The sequence below is a fragment of the Caenorhabditis briggsae genome, assembly GCF_000004555.2.
Source record: "Caenorhabditis briggsae complete genome, chrX, whole genome shotgun sequence".
NCBI lineage: Eukaryota > Metazoa > Nematoda > Chromadorea > Rhabditida > Rhabditidae > Caenorhabditis > Caenorhabditis briggsae.
The window spans coordinates 19,486,904-19,508,794 of NC_013491.2; the positions used below are offsets into that span (position 1 = coordinate 19,486,904).

Here is a 21,891-nt window from a genome sequence, read left to right on the forward strand (position 1 = left end):
GAAACTGCAAAATACAACAAATACAACTGAACATAGTCCTATTAACATAAGAAACTTGGTTGCCTCATCCGTTTTTGGGCAACTTACACTGAAAGTGATGTTTTTATATCAAAAACATCATGATTTTTTCAACAAACAGAACAAAAACCTGCATTTCAACTCATTTTGTCGCTATCTTTCGAGTGATACTGTACTTTGCTCAGTAGACACTTGACTGAGCTCTTTGAAATGAATGTTTCGAAAAAAGACGTCAACTACAAAAACATAAATTTGGACTTGTTCAATATGTTCAGCAACTTTAAATTAGGTGAAACGGTTTCTAAACAAGATTTGAGAGCTCGGATATAAGCCATGTTTTTCAAAAAAACTGCAGTTTAACTCCAGGGTTTATTATTTGTCTATACCGGAATGCTTGAACATTCAGTGTAAGTTGCCCAAAAACGGATGACGAAAAATACTGAGTATAGATACAACCAAGTTTCTTTAATAGGACTATGTTCAGTTGTATTTGTTGTATTTTGCAGTTTCCTCAAATTTCAATACCTAGATCTAGAGTTATTTTGGATTGTTTCAAGTGGCATTATAATTATGTCCACTTTTTTGTGGCATTTTTTCGAAATTTCCAAAATCAAGAAACGATAGCGGTATCGAATGGTATTCATTAGTTGACATTTCAAAATAGTATTTATAACAATCATATGCTGTTCAGTCAATTTTCCCTGCTTTCCAAAAAACTCGAAATTTCTAGTGGATTTATAATTATGTCCAGCAGTGTAAGATCGAAAGTTCAACAGTTATACATGAATAAAGAAAAACATGTTTTTTTGTTTTTTCATGACTAGTGAGTAGCATATTTGTTTCAAACCTACGCAATGCCTACGCTTATCAAACAAGAAAAACAATTTCTCCTCTCGGTGCAAATTGCTCCTGTTCCGGATTGCTTTTTTATTACTCACTATGACTAATGTTGTGTTACCAATTTCATGTTTGTCCGTGATAATGCCATGGTTTCTTATCAGCTCGGTTTATCAATTAGGTCTTCCCACACTGCCCAACTTTTTGCTCCGCGCAACTTATTGATTTTCCTTGCTGAATGAAAAAGACATCGCCTAGCGATTTCTACGCCAACAGTTCACTTGCCAATAATCCGGCGTCGTCATGGGGTTATAAACCGGATAATCCCATCAATTCGAGCGGGGACACTTTTGCTGTCAGGGTAAGTAGTTTGTATTCCTTCTGAAAAAAAGAGTAAATGGTTTCTACAGTTTATGGGTCTTGTTCCAATACCACGTACGATCAGAAATCGAAATATAGAGGAGAGGGATCATATAGTGAGGTAATCCGAAGTTAGCGAGCATCTACCGCACCGGTCAATGAGATATTAAAAAACGTTTATTCGGTTGATGTCGACAATTTTCAGAAGTCTGGATGTCGGATGTTAAGATTCCTATCACTTTGAAAGTTTTAGAGGGTGTAAAACAGTCCTAGATTGAAAACTATGCACATACAGCAATTTTTTAAAATGCATAGTTTTCAGCTTGCTAAAAAAGGTATGGTTTAAAAGACGGAAAATAACTAAAAATCTGAGTATTTTCGAATAAGTCTGAAACCTTAAATGTTCAATCTAAGTCTCTTTATTACCCTCCAGAATACTCAAAGTACTCCAGAATCCTGAATATGGTCAAAATTAACTGAAATCCACGTTTTTAAGATCTTATTGATCACTTCTGTAAACTGTATCATATTTCAAATCCAGGTTATGCATTAATACAGTTGTCAATTGTCATGCGTCAAATGAATTCAGGCAACTTTTAGCTCAAGAAGTTAGTTTTGTTTTTTTTTAAATTTCACAATTAAAAAAAAAACTTTCAGGAGCTGGGTCCATATATCAGCGTTAACAAAGTTGAAACGTTTCTCAATGTCGCCAATTTTATGACTTCATTTTTCCACATCGACGATGGACGGAGTCGTCTTTTGGGACGTTATATGAATAATCAAATTTCGCATTATAAAGCCAGTGAAATCGTTCGTAGTTTTTTATTTTGATTCATTAATTGGTGCATTTTTTCCAGGATAATCGTCACTACATTGGATTGGTTATGAAAAGCCCAAATGGGAAACGAGAATGCAATGTTATAATGATTGATGCAGTTGATGAACTTTTGCGAAAGCTACAAAGTGTAGATGCTTTAAACCATTTACCGATTGCAACATTGGGAGCTAGATTAGTAAGTGTTAGAGGATGCGGTAATCTGCCAATGCTCAGTTTTCAGAAGAGTACTCAAGACTACGATTTCAAGCTAGAAATGTTGGCATGTTTCCATGGAGTGCTCGAACATTCCGCTGCTTGTTCAAGGCTGCGCAATTCTGGAGACTTTTTAGTCAGGTACGCCTGGTCCATAAGAAAAACAATATTATTATGTATATAATAATTTCAGATCAAGTCCCAATCAACCGGGTGTCTTCGTAGCTACTTATAAAATTGGACCAAATCAATTCGAAAAAGCAATATTTCCTGAAAACAATATTAACATTTTCAAGCAGTTTCAAGTGCGAAATTGTGTTTTGAAACGCCCAATTGTTAGACCGGATTTTTGAAATTTTTTTGAAATCAAAACAAATATTCCACTCATTTCACATATCAACCCGGAACTTTAAGTATTTACTGTATGTTTTTTATTGATACCGTTTTGAAATACATATTTTCAAAAAAAAGTCTGATTGATTAAAGTTTTGTTTTGAAATGTATTTAGCCAAAATAGTTTTTAAAAATTTTCAAAAAAAAAGAGTTTTAAAGATGACAATTCAAAATCTTGTTTCCATTGGAAATTAGCAAACTCCTTCCAGCTCTGACAGTGACATTTGCAAGAGATATGGTAGCACCATCATTCGAGTACAGTTGTGTGATTGAGCTGAAATTTGGATACTTTGTATATTGCTAGAAATGAGCGGAAAGCGAAAAAAAACTCAAAGTAGTCCGAAAAAGGTATTTTTAAAAAAATATTTTTTTAAAGCCAAGAAAATAATAAAAAAGTAAAAAAAAACCCGAAAATGTTTTGCTCTGCTCTGAATGCGAGGAACGTCGATGAGCGTCAAATAAAGAAAACTTACAGTTCAGTTTCATTATTGACGGGCACAACAACACGGAGAACCATTGATGGGGCAGACGATGTCACATCAAACACATGGAGAAGATATCTGAAAATTGAATTGATAGCTAGTGAAATTTAATAAACGAGATAATGGCTATGTTTATTTTTTGAGTAGTATTATCTTTTCACTCGACGAATCCCAAACGACTTGCCCAGATGGTTCTTCAGTTATTTTTGTTTTTTGCCGATTTTCATTGATTTTCATGGAATTTCCGATTTTTAAGAAATTTTTGAATTCGAAAAAAAATGGGGTCAAAAAACTTTAAAACCATGAAAATCTTGAATGTTTGAAAATCCAATTTTTTTGGGCTTTTCTAAAACCCAATTTTTCAAATGTAACACTTTTGAAAGTTGAAAGTTTCTTTATGTTCCAAAATAACCATATGGAGGCAAAATAAAGTTATTGAGCCACAAAAAGTCTTGTGAGGACGTTTTTGCAGTTTGCTGAGAATGTGAAATTTTTATGGCATTTAAAAAAAACTGGAAAATTACCGAAACCTGACCGGCTGACAGGTAATGAGAAATGATCCATCGAAATCTTCCCATATCGAAGTGGGAGAACAGCCAATATTGTAATCCTGCATTTTTTTAGATATTCAAATTGGACAAAAATCTTCTGACCAACCTTTGAAGATGCGATAATATTATTTTTCTTCATTTTCAAAACATATAAAGATTCCCGAGAAAAGGATGTGACGAAGATGGTTCTAAAATTCGAAAACATTAGATTTCACTCTTTTCAACGCCGAGCCTACTTTTTCAAGGAATCATAAATAATTCCAGAGGGGCTCGAAAGATAAGTCAGATGTTGAACAACTTTCCCTTTTGCAAAACCAACTTCTCCACTTGGAAATGAAAATGTTCTAGAAAATCAAACGTTTTTGGTTTCTTGATTTCTTCTCTAACCTCTCTAAAATGTTCAAAGCAAAATTGTCGCTCCAAACTCCGCTCTTCACATAATAAAACGAATTTGTTCCGGACGCCGAAAGAGCAGATATTCTGAACCAACGAAAATTTTTGGAACTTTGAAGATTTCCAAATCAAATCATATCTCTCTTGAAGAGACTCACCCACTGAACTTTTCGGTTTTCAAAGACTTCCGATACTCCCACACATCAGATAGTTCATTGGTCCCAAAAACGTCAACATTTCCGGTTTGTCGGTTGAACACGAAAATATTTGGCTGAAATTGAAAAATTTTTCTTTTGACATTTGCATTTTCGTCTGCGACAATATTATTTGTGGTTTGCTTTTTTTCCTCGTCCCCCCCCCCCTCTGGTTCAAAAATACTCATCAATTATTGAAATGGAATTCGTTTTGGGGATCCTTTGACTCACGTTATTCGAGTCCACGGCCACACTCATTGGTCCCGGTTTCGTTCTCCGTTGCGGCGGGGCTCCTCGAATTTCGATTTCTCGAGCTGTACGGTTATCCGGATAGAATGTGAAGATATGCGTGTTGTCAGATATACCATTTTTTGAATTCTGAGAAAAAAAACACTGAAACGGAAATTGTGAGAATCTTTGCTTGATTTTTTTGTTCCTAGACTATACTATTAAGTGAAGTCTCTCGAGATTTTTTTCCATGGCTGCAATGATTTTTTAGACAAATTCATTACGAAATTTCGTTTTGCACCAAGAATAGAAAAATTCACGTTTCCCATATTTCAAAAAAACTTTAACAGCCAATATTATGACTTTATTTTTTTCAATTAATTGTTCTCTGAAAAAAAAACACACCAAGCCATTTTGTTCTAGCTATTTTTTCCAGCTGAAAGCAAAATAATTCCAAATTAATAAGTTTTTCTTGCGTGTTTTAATTAAATGACTCAAAAAAGGAACGGGTGTTTACAAAAATGAGGAAATCCCAACCAAAGAAATCTAACATAAAAAACAGAACAGAAAAAATGAACAGAACTCACAGTTGTCATATAAAGACGGCCCCCAGTTGAAGTAGTTAGTGACAAAATTCCAGGTAAGTTCGGTATAATACCACATTCCCCGGGCACATGATTATAGGAACGTTTGTTAATGTCTAGGTGAAGTCTGAAAATATTCAAGCTTGTTTTCGTTCTTTATGTGTTTTCGCTATTCATTATATTGAGATCTGAGAAACATTTTTTGGCTCTATATGATTTGAGAGGTATTTTGAGAATATTATGGTATTATGAGAATCGGATGGTATCTTGAGAATTGAATTACGCTTAGCATAATTTCATGTGTTTTGAACAAATATTACAAGACTGAAACTGTACTTTTAAATGTAGAATATAATATTCTGACCATTGTTTTTTGGGAATTTTTCTATTCTTTTGTATTCATTCATTTCTTTGCTAATGACTGTTCTAAATCGATTAGATACCTAGATAATCCCTTCTTCTTGCTTGGAATAAATACCGCATTTGCTCTGAAACTCTATACTTGCACTTTGAGTTCAATCATCTCAGTTACTGTGAATGATATCAAAAACTTGTCCACTGCCAAAATGTTTACTGAAAAACCAAAAACTTTCTTACAGCAAAAAGCAATAGTATAACTAGACACCCCGTTAATCTAGCACAGTTAGAAAATAAGAAATAAATTGAAAAAGAAAAATTTACTAAAATAATGTTTGAAAACTCGATTAAGTAAGTACGGTCTTACTTTGTCAAACACGGAAAATTAGACGAAACATTATGAATCTCAAAACAGTAGCTCATTCTGAAAACGCCATCTAACTCTCAAAACACCACACGGTGCTCATCTTTCTAGCCCGCCCATTTTCGCCTGAGGCATTTTTTCTTTATTTTCTTGTTGCTTTTATTCCCACTTTTTTATTCTCAAAGATAAGCAACAGGATTTTCAATGAGCTTTTGGGAAGCTTTGTAGTTCATGAACTTTAGCATCAACACAATAGAATTTAGTTTTTGAAGTGGTGTTTCCAGCAATATTAAAAAATATTGTGGTTTATGTTTTTTTTGGATATTGAATTTTTTGTACTGCTTTTTTATTCTCTCCATCAATTTCCTCTAAAAATCTGTCAAATCTTAATCCAAAGTAATTGAAAAGAGAAAATTTAGATGTTCCAAAAAACCACTCATTTAAGAGTAACAAAAACTTACACCAGCTTTCCGAAAAACGTAGTAAAAACAGCAAAGCAAGTGAAAAACACGCAATTTCCACAAAATGAGTTCATTTCAAAGCTGGAATATCTTCTCGAGAAGCCCTTCACACGACCACTTGCTTCTAACAAATTAACCATGCTTTTCCGGCTCATCTCAACATTCTGTGCATTTCGAATGTTCTCTGCATTGTTATTTGTCTCTGTCTATTCATGGTGTCGTTTTGTGAAAGCATCTGGAGAGAGGAGAGAGACGTAAAAGAGCACATATTCTTTCTTTCGGTTAGATGTTGCGTAAAGTAAATAGAGGAAAATGCATCTGGGGAAAAACTCATTATTTAGGATCCAGGTTCCTCATTCTCATTTTGTTTGGAGTTCATGCGCAGATGTTGTCTGAAAAATGAAAACGTCTGGGAACGGAAAAATGTTTTCAGACATTATTTTGGTGTAGAACAGTGTGATCATTGGTAGAACTCAAAATTTTGAAAATCACAAACAAGTTATACACGCATCAAATCATTATTTTTGTTCAAGAAGGTTTCAACTTTCCCCCTGACTTTTATTTTACTTTTTAGTTCTTTACAAGAACACACAGTAGGCTGCGTAAAAGTACATATGATGCAAGCAAATGATTAATTTTGATTGAGCTAATGATGAGTCAAATTAGTTTGTATTATTACTAGTCCATGTGATTTTTCGTTGGTCTGTGAGTTGCTTTTTTTGAAAACACAATTACTTTCAATTCTGTATTTTGGTTGGTTTTCTCGCTGTTTTTTCTTATCCGGTTACCGTGGAACCTGTAATAGAAGGGTATCATATTTTCCGATTTTGAGCCAATTTTTCTCGGTTTTTTTAGATAGAAAACATTTGTTAACTACTTATAATGATCTCAGAAGTGTTTTGCTTGTTGGTACATTTTTAATATGTTGCATAGGAATTCAGATATTGGAGAGAAATTTGACAGGGTGGGGGCCTTTTATTCTGCGTTTCCTTCATTAAACTAAATGAACAGACATAAATTGAAATCTTTACATGCACAGAATTTTTTTAAAAAATTCCTAGTTTTTCGCTGTTTTCCAATTCCTAAAAAACACCTTTTTAAGTCTTGTTTTTGTGCTGAAAACATTTAAAAAATTTGTCTTTCAGAAATTGGCAATAAGCTGAATAACTAGGAATTTTCAAAAAATTCTGTGAATCCAAAGTTTTCAATCTAGTCTGTTTTTACACCCTACCAAACTTTCAAAATGATCCGACATTTAGTAGCCGAGCTCCAGATTTAGTAGCAAAATCAACCTTTAAAAAACGTTTTAGTATATCTCACTGATGGTTTTACAGTACTCCTATTCATCACGCAAACTATACGAGCCAAAATTTTTCGCGAACGTCTCTTTTCGGCGCTCAATTCCCATAGAGCAAGAACTTCACTTATTAATTCCTTTTCGCATTCGAAAAAAAAACTAGCGACATGATTGTCTGTCTACATTCTAAAACTCAAGAATTCATTTTGATAAATGGAAGCAAAGAGCGTTTGATCTCCACACACAAAAATTCTAGAGAAATATCGAATATCTAAGTCCCCTTCCTAGAAGCAAAGCTCCAACATCCATATTTCCGTTACACCCTTCCTACTTTCTACTTCTTCTTCTTTTTTTTCTATTCCTTCCTAGTTCACCATCAGTTCAATTTATTTCCAATGGATTTCGAGAATTTTCCAGCTGAACTAATGAGCCAAGGAAGTATGGTGATCCCTGATACAGTATGTGCTTTCAATCGAAGTGTGGCTACCAACTTCCTGTATTTATTACCAGAAATTATGTGCTCTTTATCTGGTATTGCGTCGGTTGCTATCATATTCTATTCATTTTTCTTATATGGGTTTCGCCTGTTATTCCATTATAATGCCAAGGTGAGCATAAAGTTCTAGAACTTCAAATTCGATAATTTTCAGATTTTGATGATTCTCTTAACCATTTTCATTCTAATTTTCTCCCTTGATATCGTATATATCTGTGCTCGTCAAGTCTACATTGCTCTCACTTATCAAAATGATTGTGACCTGATCTTTGAAACATCCTTCTGCTCCATGTTCCGGCGAGTCGCATTGTAAGTCACTATTATAGACAAAATTCAAAAAAAAGAGATTTCCAGAACATGTTTCGTTGGTGTCACTTCTACACAATTCTGCCAAATGCTCGAACGACTCATCGCTACTGTACTTGAAGAAAAGTATGAATTTCAGACGCAATGGCTTGGAGGATTGTTTATTTTGTTCTCGGTTAGTTTCTGCATTAAAGTCAAGGGGTTCATCCAAGTATAATGAGGTGATCAACAAGATCATACGGGTTCAAATAGATGTTTGACTAGGTTGGAAGTTTAACACCCGTGGGTAGAACTAGAAAATGTGTAGTTCATAATAACGTCATTATTTCGAATCAGGAACAGGAAATTTTGATAGAAGTAGCAAACAAGGAAGAGGGTGTAAAACGAGAAAAAATTTTTAGTTGATTTTTGCTAATTTTGACAATTTCATGAGCTGTCAAGATTCCGACCACTTTAAAATGTTTAGAAAATTCCTAGTTTTTTAGCTATTCGCTCATTTCTGAAAGTTCCTTGTTTTCTCAAGGTTTTTAGGACAAAACGAGCGAAAGAAAACAAGCGAAAGAATTCAAAACGAAAAACCCAAAAGACCATTTTTCAGGTCTTATCTGCCATTCTAGCCATTGAATGGGCTTTGTGGAACGAGAATCCATTGGAACCAATGACACATTGCCTTACTTATTCTACATCTGCTTCCATTGGAGAGCGAATGTACATGGTGCTTTATGGAATATTATTCGCTGACTTATTCATCCTGGTTGCGTTTTTTGCACTTTGGCGGAAGAATAAGCAAAAAGTTTTGTGAGTTTATGAACTCAACATTGCTAGGAACAAAAATTTCATTATTCAGATCAGCGGGATTAAACAAAAAGTATCAGCAATACGAAAACTTGGTGGTTCTCCGTGCACTGTTCCCAATGGTCCTTCTGAACTCTGTTTTTGTATCTTTCTATATTCTTATTGCGGTGACTGTGAGACAATTCCGAGAATCCATGAGTATTTTAAATTACAAACTCATTGCTATCAACACATTTGTAAGTTCAAAACCACCAAAAATTTATCAATAACATTTTGGTTTAGATCTTTCCATACGTGTCTCTCCTACTTGCTGTTACTATCTTACTGACAACAAGAAACGAATTCCGTCGGCGACAGCAGAGAAAACTAAAACCTAATGGGAAGGTCACGAGTCAAACTTATTTTAATCAGTATCAACGACAATGGAGTGTGATTTCGGATAGAAAATTTTGATTTTTTTTCCGATGTGGTATTAAATAAAAACTATCTAACTGATGAACGCAGAATATATTGCAACAAATCATATTAAATAAACATGTTTTTCTGATTTTCTTTTCATGAATTAGGCCTGTGATATAGTCTGCCATCTTTTCTTTTTTCTCATGTACTGTGTTCAACGTTTACCTCGATTGATGTACTGATTGATAGTCCAGATTGTAGAGTCCTGGTCTAAGGTCATTGCATTTTATGCGTTCATTTTCAAGACTGTCGTATGACCATTGTGAAGAAATGGCTTTCGTTTTTCTGATATTGTGACAAAAATCGCACTGAATAATTTTTCTTTATAATGTTTCTTTTCTATTTGACATTTCACTCAAAAGTAATTCCCAGCTCATTTTCACTCTTTTTGCATACAATGTTCAAAAGAGCACACAAAAGAGCAACGCTTATCCATAGTAAAACTCGAAAAGAGCCGGTCAACACCTGTTATTTATCACCGTGTTGCTGTGTGGACATTTTGTGTGTGTAGACGGGTCACCAGTGCACGGAGTGAAGGACAAAGGACACTAAACGACAATAGACAACACACGCGGAAGAGACACAGACAAGTCTAACGGGGCGCACTTGCGCGCTGACCTCTCCACAGACGTTCCCCCGTTCTTTTTATTGATCTTTTTGCACTGTAAATTTGAATATTTTCCTGTTTTTTCGCTATGAAAATTTGATAAAGCTCTTTAATCTATATCTAAGATGCGTTTCATTTGCTCTGTTCCAAATTTTCTCCACTTCTTTACATGTTCAGTGTACTTTAATAATTTTATTTCAGAATGGAACCCGGATCAGGGTCCCCGCTTACTGCTCGCGCAAAATTCATGTTTGAAGGGACAAATAACGATGAGGTAAGTATTCAAGTATAGTTTTTTCTTTATAAATTTTTTTCATCCGCGAAAAAATTAATTACTTCGCTAGTCACGTAAATTCTTGCAGCTGAGCTTCGACAAGGATGCCGTGATCACAATTACTCAAAAGCTAGACGACGGCTGGTGGGAAGGAACTCATGAAGGCGTCACCGGATGGTTTCCAAGCGGATATGTCACTCTGTTAACCGAAAAAGGTAAGATTTCGTCTAATTTCCTGAAGAATTCCCAAAAAATGTTCCAGACAAACTCCAAAGGTCAAGATCAGTGCCAAATGCAACAGCAAAGGGTATGGTTACAGTGAATACGGAGAGATTAAACTAATTAGGATCTTTCTTCAGAAATAGTGGCAATCGGAGCACAACCAGATTACCGGGAGGCCGTGCTGAAAAGTTTCATTGAGGCAGAAAAGGAGTACATGCAGAAGTTGCTGAAAACGCTACAGACGTTATTGCTGCCTATCGGAAAGTCTAAAGTGTGAGTGTTTGTTCTGGAAAATGTGAAATATAGAAATTGCCTCCACGAGACCTTCAATTCTGAAGTGAGCAACCGTAAAAATAGGCTCCGGGCCGTCTTGAAACGGCCCTTTTTACAGCCGAGACGTTTCGGAGCTAGATATTTCACATGCAGGACATTTCGCAGCCGTTTATGTTTCAAGCTAAAAAATTTTAGGTTGAAAGAGTCTCTTTACGATAATTTCAACCTGAGGTCGTTTGACTCAAAAAATAAACGGCTACGAAAACTCCTAGCTGTAAAATATCTGGCTAAAAAGTGACCTAACTGCCAAGATATGAGAAAACACGTTTTTTTTTGCGAAAATGAAGCTGTCTGGCTTGTTTCATTAATCGTCAAAATTACAATCAGATTTTGAAATTAAAAGAACTTGAGTCCCAAAATTAGAACATTTCAAAATAAAACGCTCCTTGTGCTATAAATACGCTTATTACAATTCAATGAAAATTTCTTATTTCAGTCTCTCTGCCTCCGACTACTGCACACTGGTTGGGAACTATGAAGACATATTCACCTTGAAACGAGACATTCTAGAAAGTCTGGAACGTGAGCAATCGTGAGTCCTGGATCCTTCATCGTAAATTATTTTCAACCCGTTCAGAGAGGATCTACCAAAGATGAAGGTTGGTGGAGTATTCATGAAAGCCGCTCTCGAGCTCCGTACATCGCTCTCCCTATACGCCGATAACCATCCAGATGCAGTGGAAGTGTTGAAGAAGAAACAGTAAGCTTTGATTTGTCCCATTTATCAGCTAATTACGCGGAATTTCCAGGAAAGATCTCGAGAAGGTGGTAAAGGCTCAAGATCGAGAGTACAAAGATCTGGTTTCGGGCCTCAGCGAGCCACTGCGTCATGTTGATAAGTACTACAACCTTCTGCAGGAGTTGGAGAGAATTGTTCCAGTACGTTTCGTTTTCTAAAACCCCCTCAAATATGATTTTCCAGGCTAACCACCCAGATCGTGGGGATTTACAACGCGGTGCAGCTGTTTTCCGTGAAACCAAAGTGAGTGTGATGACGACTCTAAAAATAATCAAAAGCAAAAATATAAAGCCGTTAATCATCTTTTTTTCAGGATTTATGCGAAACCCTTCGCAAACAGAAAGAAGCCCAACTTGACTTTTTGTTCGTATCGAAGGTGGACAAAGTGGTCTCACCTGCAGACAGAGGAACCATACTGTATGTAGGAGTTGCAAATGTCGAGTACAAAAAGGATGAACCTGTTGATAGGCATGTACTAAAAGAAGGAAGCAGGCATTGACTGATTTTTTAGGTTCGTCGCACTGTTCACCAAGTACATCATGTTCTTCGAAGTCACCAAAGACATGACCTACGACATCAAAGAGAAATATCCAGTCTCTGGATTTATTGTTCATAAGAAGAATGCGACTGAAATTGTTTTTGGTGAGAATTCGCACCTTCAAGCTTCGAAGTAATATTTTTTTTATCTTACAGATCGACCAAATACTGGAGAATTCACATTGACCATGGTTGCCTCTGGTGGAGAAGTTGAACGATTTATGATGGCCCTTGGTAAAGCTGGAAACGTGACTGTTATCCCTGCACCGTCATGCACCATCCTCCGTCGGCCATCAAAGAACACCATGGATAACATGAGCCAGTCTCAAGGAATGGAGAGTCCGCTGACTTCAAAGCCACCACTTCATCCGATGGGAATATCGGACAGTGGGTTGACGACAAAGAGAAAGAGTTCTTCAAAGAAGTGAGTATTGCTGATTGTAAATTTGTGGACCATTTATTTTTTGAGAAAATTTTTGAAATATGAAATTTCGTGCAATTCTAAGTACATAACATGAAATTTCATGTTCTGAAACGTCCTAGCAGTTGAGAAAATCGTCTTTTTAAAATCTTTGTTTTCATTGAAAAGGCGATATGTAGAACTGGAAGTAATATAACTCAGCTGAAGCCAGTGAGTGGTTTCTAACATTTTCAGAGGTGTCTGTATAGGTTTTTTGACCGATCCTAAACATTTTATTAACAAGCTGTTGAAATTTTCTTGTTATTGTGTATTTTCCTAGGAACGTTTCTCAAGCACCTAGGATAGTCGATTCAAGCATTTTTTGAGGTCGCAAAAATTGATTTTTGTTAGAAATTTAGCTTGCAGTATGATATGTTTAAAGTGAATAGGTACTAGGGAATAAAATGGTATTTAAATGCAAGCTGCAAATCTCTCTTAAGTAAATTATGCAGCTCAAAACTCGAAAAAAAAGTCGAAACTTTCAAAATTCTCTCATGAAACTGTTCTCGCTCAACCGAAGATACAAAAAATTCATGGATAGGTTGGCTGGAAGCTCGATGTTTTCATTTTCCAAAAATTCAACAATTCATCTAACCATCTGTAGAGTGTCACTGCATTTTTCAAGGAAATTCCGTTACAAATTAGAACAATTACTTGAAAATCGCTTTAAATCGAAGCACTCCCTTGAAAACTGAAACACTGTCCAACAAAACCTCCATCTAACTAAATTACTAGGAATTTTTTTAGTAGAGTTCAAACATTGCACAACAGTCATTTTTTCTTGTCCTTGTCGCTCACCACTCACATCTCAACAGACAACTCGCGCACACGCACACACACACGCAATATTACACTACTTCCATCGTCCTTGTGCCGTCGTCACTCGTGTAGCAAAGTACGCGTGACTTTGCCAACATAAGTACATGAAACGCCTCTATGACTTTCGCCGCCCGGTTAGCTCAGTCGGTAGAGCACCAGACTCTTAATCTGGTTGTCGCGGGTTCGAGCCCCGCATTGGGCTGATGTTTTTTTTGCTTTTTTAAACTTTATAAATGGATATCTCTTTATAATTTTGGCTAACTAATATTCCCAAAACACCTTTTGATAATATAATATTTGTTGAACCCCCCCCCCCCCCCCCCCAAAATATCTAAAAGATTGACCAGAGGGTTTCCGGCCAATCAAGATAAATTCTGGTCTTCCTCATTCTGTCGAAACTACACAAAAGAGAATGAAACAATGCGTTTTGTCCTTGTGTTGTGTATTGGTCACTCCACAACACAGAGAATGTAAGTGGGTACATCTGGTCGGGGGGTAATTACACGTCCATAGATCTGTCAGGATATATATTTGAACGGACTTCAAGGACAATAAATATATATCGAGATACGGAGAAGATCCCTAGAAAATTAAACACCATCACCCAGTAAACATAAGAAAACAGAAAAGATCCAAAGATGAAAACTCAAGCTGCTATATTTCAATAATTTCAAAAGAAATAATTTCAAAAATGCTAAATTTAATTATGAGGCACAAAAAAAAAATTTTCGAATGTCATCACTCTATTTTCAGCTTTGATGATGTCATGAACCTGAGCAACCTAAAACTGGACCATGAGCTTGGAATGGTACTACCCGAAGGTTTTGAACTTCCAACAAGTAGCCGCAACTCTAGAAACAATACTGGTTTGTTTATTCAGTTGATGTTACATGGGAAGAAAGAAATATTCATTTCAGACAACCTTCAATTCTCCCAATTTCCTGCATATTTTTTGAGCGGAAATTCCGGGAAACGCAGTGAACGGGGATTCCGTCTACGTAAGGATGCAGCTCGTGACGAAGAGATTGAATTCGAGACGCTTCGAATTTTGGAGGGATACTGTGTGGAGACTAGCGGTGCACAGTCGGACTTTCATGCCAATGAGAGTTACCAACAGCCGCATTTGATAGTGGCAGAAGATGAAAAGATTCTGATGGAAGAGATGGTCGGAGACGAGATGGTTCTTCAGGAAAAGTAGGTTTTTTGAATAGGTCTTTAACTGTTTTTTCTAAGGTTTTTGGTTAGGTGCGACTTACAGTACCTGTCAATAAGATATGGAAAAAGTTTTTTTTAGTATATTTCAGGTTGTTCAGTCCATTTTTAGGTGTCTGGGGCTCGGCTGCCAAGTAATCGCTTTGAAAACTTTGAAGCTTGGAAATCAGATCCAGAATGAAAGTTTAGCAATTACATAATGTTAGGAAATTCCTCATTTTTCAGCTATTAGCCAATTTCTTGAAGACATCTGTTTTTTTCACGTTTTCAGAACTCAAACGGGCCAAAGAGAGGAGTCTTTCAAAAATGGGCAAAAAGCTGAAAAACTAGAAATTTCCAAAAAATTCTGCGAATGCAAAATCTTTAATCTAGGTCTGTTTAGAGTCCTCCTAAAAATTGAAAATGATCGATCGCAAACTTGATATCCAAGATCCAGTCTTTTGAAAATGATCACAATCATCTGGAAATCACGACCAAAAAATTTGTTTCAGCTTTTCCGACCCCTTTTTTTGAAAACTCTCAAAGCATTCTTTGGTTTTTTTCTGTCGAATAATGGACACTCAATTTGAAACACTTCTCTATTTTTGGCAAAACGTCATTATGTACACGCTTGTCAGTGTCCTTCTCGCGGTTCGACAACACCAAATTTTCCTCCTTTTTTCCGACTACATGTTTTTTGTGTCTTTTTTTCCTTCATCCCTCAAGTGGGTGAGAACAAAAAGTGCGTGGGTGTCTGGCTGAGGATATGCATACAAATTTGTCTCTTTGGTCCATTTATAACAGTGGTCGTTAGTTCAACTGAAACCTAAGCGGAAAAGAAATGGTTGTATGTAATTCTGAGAGTGCAAAATTATTGTGATAAGCTTAATTTTTGAGTTGTTTGGTTTGTATACAATTTATTTTAATAAGTTAGACCTGGGATAGCTGGATACAGTATCCATTTTGTCTAGTTTCATCAGTTAATCTAATGACGATTTTTACCGTATTTCTTTCAATAAAGCCTACTCAAACTGTCAGCTTTAAGCTCGATTATCTCGATTCCTGTAAAAGATATTAGCATTTTGTCAACTGATATAATAATGGTGATGTTATGATGAACATGCTGTCAGTTGACCACTTTTACATATCTTGTACAAAAATCGAGAAAGTTTAGCAGAAAAGCGACGGTTTTGGTAAGCTTGTTTTAGAGGAAATACACAGTGGCGAACGTTAGTGAGTGTCACTCTATACTTTTGTTCATAACTTTGCTCAAACTTGTCCAATCATCAGCAACTTTTTTGTTAAATGTAGCTGGGTTTCCAACAATACATTATATAAATTTTTTTGAAACTCAATCAATTTTCGTGTCTTCTGAATCTTCACAGACGTGACAATGACTCCAGATGAAAAAAAAATGTTCCGTAAGGATTTTTTAAAAAGATTGGCTCTGTGATGAAAAATGTTTGGTGTAGATCAAATATATACTAAAAAAAATTTGAAGCAGTTTGAAACACTTGCTCTTGAGATGTGCTCACTCGAGCATAAAAGGTATGGTTCAGGAGTTTGGCTATAACTTGACTCAAAATAATGAAATATTGCTCAAACTTTGAGAGAATGTGTGTTTTAAATTGCTTTATAATAAAAATACAAAACTTTGTTTTTTGGGAACAAAAGTTTTTTCATAATACATTGCTTGTCCTCGGTAAATAAAAATGAAAAAAAAAATTATCGCTCCTAAATTACAAAGTTTTAAATGTATATTGTAAAACAGTAAAAAAAAAGACACACATTCTCTCAAAATTTGAACAATTTTGGACAATTTTGAGCCGAGTTATAGCCAAACTCCAGAATTATTCCTTTTAAGCTCCAGTGAGCACATCTCAAGAGAAATTGTTCTAAACCGCTTCAAATTTTTTTCAGTATATATTTGATCTACACCAAACATTTTTCATCACAAAGCCGATCTTTAAAAAAATCCTGACGGAAATTTTTTTCATCTGGAGTTATCGTCACGTCTATAAAGATTCAGTAGACACAAAAACTGATTGAAATTTAAAAAAATTATACAACATTTTGTTGGAAATTCAGCTACATTTAACAAAAAAGTTTTCAATGATTGGACAAGTTTGAGCAAAGTTATGAACAGAAGTATAGAGTGACACTCAATAACGTTCGCCACTGTATACTGAATGACAAAATTCTCTGAACACGTTACGTGTCTAGTTGAACTACGCAAATATATTCACAATATGTCCTCGTATTTTTCTGTTCTCTTTTTAATCTTGTGTTCTGTTTACACCTATTTTTTTCATTTTCAGGAGCATCGTCGACGCGGTCTACTCCCTCAAAGACCATGTGATGGTTCTTCAGGCTGATCTCAAAAGCCTACAAAAGGTGCGTGTTGTTATTTGAAGATTATTTTCTGGAACGTCACAACATTTTTCAGGCGTTCGAGTCGGAACAAAAAGCGCGTCGTCGTCTTGAGCACATGCTTCCCAAGATGTCTGGAGTCATTTCTCCAGATGGAAGTAGCAGCACTCCAAGAAAGGAAATCAACTCATTTGATTCGTGAAATGTGGAATCTTGGAAAAAAAAGAAATTGTCAACAAAAAACCGTAAACACTCCCATAGAATGACTTCTCGCATCGATCAACTTTGAGCCAATTTATCTTGGTTTCTGTAAGAGATATCAAAAAGTGGTAAGCTGACAAAATACTTGTGATAATAGAACAAAATTTTTTTGGTTAGCTACTTTTTGATATCTTTCACAGAAAATGAGATAAATAGGCTCAAAATTTTTGTAGAGAGTTTACGGTAAACAAAATCTTCTTATCGTATTTATTTTTACTTTTATATATTTTTTAAATTTCTATTCAACACATAACAATATAGAATTTTAAGCACCATTCAACCAAATTAAATGTTTCCGTCATAATTGAAAGCCTAATGATTATCACTATATGAGGGAGGGGAACGTTCAGAAACCGGAATTGATTCTTGCTAGACTATTCTCAAGGTTTATCAAGAAGAGAAACATATTTCTACTGCTGTTTGGTTGTTTTTTACCCTCCAAATTGAACCAAACTTCATTTAGAAAGAAAAAAAAATCTAATTCTCAGATTCAAGTCGAATGCCTCCTCTCACCCATTTCCTCTCCCATATCAAACATTTTCTCATTTTCACCCCCTAAAATACCAAAAACCACGACCTCTATTTTTTAAAAATTACTTTGACACTTCAAGTTTCTCTGAACCAATGTGCCTTTTTTTCTTTATTGTGCCTTCACTCTCTGTTGTTTTGTTCTCTCACTCATTGAATTTAATTTGAGTTTTTTTATCCGACCAAAATGCATTCAATATATTTATGTTTTTCATAGAAAAAAGTTTCCAATATCGAAAAGTGTTTGTTGTTGTTTTGTTCTCTTTATTTTCTATTTCCATACACATAGCGTTCCTGTTATGCAAACATGCTCTATTAAAAATTCATTTTGTCGTGGCGTTTGCAAAAGAGCGCACTTGCATTGCATCTATCAGTCTTCTTTTTGCCACATCAAGTACATTGGTCATTTGTGAATGAAAGAAAAAAAATGAATTCGACTTATATAGACTCCTACTCAATCATCATCTTTTCTCTCGCCGTGTTTTTTGTATTGTGTCTCTCACTTTGTCAGTCATTTTGGAAGATTGGCGAATCGGTATTCTTCCATCAATTAGCCTCCCCTTGTAATGAGCGAGAGAATTTCCTACGAGACGAGTGTACTTGAACTTGGCCATAAGTGGCCACAATTTGCAGAACCTTTTGACACTTTTCCCCGATAGAAAATGCGGAGAAAATAGTGCATGAACTAAAGAACAAGTGTATGTATAACATCATCGCGTTTTTTTAGTCTAGTTATTATCATTTTTTATATCTATTCTTTTAGTTTAGTTTCTGTGATGGTAATAAGATAATATGTTTTTGTATATACGGATATATGCTTTTTGGTCACCAATCCTGCTGTTTGTTGTGGTTTGTCTTAGGTGTACTATTCTTATTAGAACCACTTTGTTCCAGCTTAATTAAAATATCTTGTACCTAGATGACAAAAAGGAAAAAAAATTCCGAGAAGAATAGACATAATACGAATGAGGTTGATTTTCCCGGGTACATTCATAGAGTAAACAAATGTTCTATTCGATGCGAACATATTAGACTTTAATAAAACATTTCGGTTCAAGCATGTGTCAAACAAAATTCCTTTGTTTGGTCATATTTGGTAGTTATTTTATTCAGAAGGTTGGCGTTTTGTATCTCTATCCATACAGGGCTGGGCGTAAATTTTTTTTACGGAATCCGTAAAACGTAAAATTTACGGATTGAAAAACCGTAAATTTCCGCGAAATCCGTAAAAACCGTAAAATTTGGAAAATTACTGTTTTTGGCAATAAAAACCTATTTTTGCAAGTTCGGCGCTTATTTAGTATGTAACTTCAATTCAATAATTCGAAAAACATGCATTGTCACACTTTCATCACCAAAAATCTCAAAATTCCGCTTCTGAGCGATGATCGAATTTCCAAAAGCATTTTTCGACCTTTTTTAAAAAAACTTTGGTACTGTGTGACAATGCATAATTTTCAAATTATTGACTTGAATTTTGCAAAGATACATACCTGAAATAGCGCCAACCTTGAAAAATATAGATTTTGCTTGCTAAAACCAGTCAATTTGCTAATTTTACGGTTTTTACGAATTTTACGGAAACCATTTTACGGAGATCCGTAAAATTTTACGGTTGTCTCAAAATGAAATCCGTAAAAACCGTAAAATTCGTAAGCGTAAAATCCCAGCCCTGTATCCATATACTTCAAAACAGTAACGTGAAAGTTTTGAGAATTATTACTTTTATCGGAAATCCATACTTGTTGATAGCTAAAATTTTGTCAATTTATATTCAAAGACACTAGAGCAGTTTTCTCTAAATTTTGAGCCTGTTTTTGAAATATATATCCTAGTTTTCAATTTTCGGACGATTTTCATTGTTTTTGTCTCACGATTTTCATCATTTTAATTCATTTTCCAATGATTTTTCCATAATGTTTGCAATTTAAATGCATTTTTGCAATGCTCTTTCTTTTAATTTTTTTTCTTAAATTTTAATTTATTTTTCCATTGAATGTTCAATAATTTTCATCATTTTACATCATATTCTTTCGATTGACATTGAAATAACGACTTTTATCTTTTTTCCTCTAATTTACATAAAATAATTATGAAAATCGCCCTAAATTCGAAAATATAAGAAAAAAAAGTAAAACAGAGATTTAAAATTCGAAAAAAATTTGAGTAATATTTAAAACTCGTGTAATACCGTAAAAGCTGTAATCCCTTACTGTGAAGTTTCAGCTCAATTATCTCGATTCCTATTCAAGATATTCAAAACGGGTGAATTTATCAGTTGAACATTTTTATATCTTCGACAGGAACTCAAATTAAAATTGCTCAAAGTTGAATGTACGAGGCGCCTTTCTATTATAGGTTTTACAGTGATAGCGGGTAAGGGGGGGGGGGCATTTTTTGTGTTTTTTGAAGTTATTCTTTTTTTTTTAATTTTCAAAAATAACAGCAAAGGTTACTTATCTTACTTTAACCTTTGATAGTTCTTTAATTTGGTTCTCTCTCTCCTTAATGACTCAAAAACACCGTCTGTAGAGCTTAGCGTTTTATGTTCTTTAGCTTTTCTCTCTTTGTGCCAAACAAAACTTTTGTGTCCACCCGATTCCCCAAACGCTTGATAAGGATCGTGTATGGTTTTTTTTTGCGTGTTTCCCCTCTACAATTCTCCCTCGTTTTCCTCATTTCTCTATGTTTCTCGATTTCTCGCCTTACCCCAAAGTGTGATGGATCGTTTAGATAATCAGATGTATCGTCTCTTCCTTTATTCCCTCTTCCTTGTGACGTCGACACTTTTCCGTATTCCATATTTCATTATTTTAATCTCGAGAACTTTTTCCTTTTTCCATGCGCCGCGCACACAGTCTCACTACGATTTTTTTAATACGGTTGTTTCTTCTTTTTTCTTTTTCGTTCCTCAATATTTTTAGCTATACCTAATTTTCTGACTTATAGTAAAAAGGAACTATTAGCGCCTTATTTTTGCCACACCTTTAAAATTAATTAATATGTGTTCCTGCTTCTTTATCCGTCTTTCAATCTCGCACAGGTACGGGATCAGCGTGTGTCCTGTTGTAATGCATTATTTCCGCTAGAAAAGCTTTCTTTTCAATCAGTGGTCGGTGAGAAATCATAATTAGAACACCGGAGAGCAAGGTGGGTGTTGGAAGAGCTCTCCGAGTGTATGTTGCATGAACTCGCCCATTTGTTATTCATGAGCATCAACCTTCGGGAAAGGTTAATAGATTTTCGTTCGAGAGAGTGGGAGGTCAGATTGAGAAATTGGTAATCTGGTGGCCATGTTGTTATGTTCTGTGATGTTAACCTTTCGATTCTATGTTTGTTTCAAACTAATCTAGTTCCACATTTGCTATAATTTCATTTCAAAGCGGTTTTTAGGAAACCATGCTCCTCGAAAAAATTCTCAAGTGAACAAAGAATAATTTCATTATTGAGTGAGGTAGTTATTTTTTCCAGATTATCGGTTTTCCTACTTTATTAACTTCTTTTTCTGGTCTTTCGATAATTTACTAGATTTACTAGTTGATAACTTACTAGACATTTATTTTGAATATCATAAAAACAAGATCTAGAAATTTGATTTGGCTGGAAAGAGGCAAACAATTACGGTATTTGCTCTGATAGAAGCCCAGACTATAAGTTGAGCGCAACTATCTCGGTTTCCACAAAAACTTGAAACATCTGTCAACTGATATACTTTTGGTGATATTTAGATAAATAATCTATCAGTTAACCCATTTTTTGATATCTTGCACAGGAATTGAGATAATTGAGCTCAAATCAGTCAGTGTATGTTCGATTCTATCACAGGTCTTACTGTAATTTTACTCTTGCGATAACTAGTACAGTTGTTTTTCTCCGACTTTTGAAGATTTTTGGTATTTTCTCCTCGTCAATTTTTTTGGTGTTTTGTTAACATAGTTGGTTGAA

The 21,891-nt window shown here is 35.1% G+C and overlaps 3 protein-coding genes and 1 non-coding gene across 4 annotated transcripts; 3 read left to right on the plus strand and 1 right to left on the minus strand.

The window, feature by feature from the left end:
* Positions 1-1,093: 1,093 nt before the first annotated feature.
* CBG07382 lies at positions 1,094-2,598 on the plus strand (the record flags this gene model as incomplete). The annotated part of the gene is made up of 5 exons (XM_045240605.1): positions 1,094-1,216; positions 1,873-2,025; positions 2,073-2,228; positions 2,274-2,386; positions 2,439-2,598. The coding sequence occupies 5 exons, from the start codon at positions 1,094-1,096 to the stop codon at positions 2,596-2,598; spliced, it is 705 nt and encodes a 234-aa protein (XP_045093542.1).
* A 193-nt stretch (positions 2,599-2,791) lies between these two features.
* CBG07381 lies at positions 2,792-6,407 on the minus strand (the record flags this gene model as incomplete). The annotated part of the gene is made up of 10 exons (XM_045240606.1): positions 2,792-2,912; positions 3,112-3,198; positions 3,645-3,730; positions 3,778-3,859; positions 3,908-4,015; positions 4,059-4,151; positions 4,223-4,335; positions 4,490-4,636; positions 5,074-5,197; positions 6,253-6,407. The coding sequence occupies 10 exons, from the start codon at positions 6,405-6,407 to the stop codon at positions 2,792-2,794; spliced, it is 1,116 nt and encodes a 371-aa protein (XP_045093543.1).
* A 1,537-nt stretch (positions 6,408-7,944) lies between these two features.
* Cbr-pix-1 lies at positions 7,945-17,359 on the plus strand (the record flags this gene model as incomplete). The annotated part of the gene is made up of 19 exons (XM_002645669.1): positions 7,945-8,007; positions 8,200-8,354; positions 8,400-8,526; positions 8,950-9,149; positions 10,414-10,486; positions 10,575-10,701; positions 10,846-10,981; positions 11,478-11,573; positions 11,619-11,741; positions 11,791-11,920; positions 11,964-12,023; positions 12,094-12,197; positions 12,292-12,422; positions 12,474-12,741; positions 14,350-14,462; positions 14,514-14,790; positions 14,901-14,942; positions 17,106-17,181; positions 17,234-17,359. The coding sequence occupies 19 exons, from the start codon at positions 7,945-7,947 to the stop codon at positions 17,357-17,359; spliced, it is 2,427 nt and encodes an 808-aa protein (XP_002645715.1).
* CBG28699 lies at positions 13,726-13,798 on the plus strand. The gene has a single exon. It is a non-coding gene (tRNA).
* Positions 17,360-21,891: the final 4,532 nt, after the last annotated feature.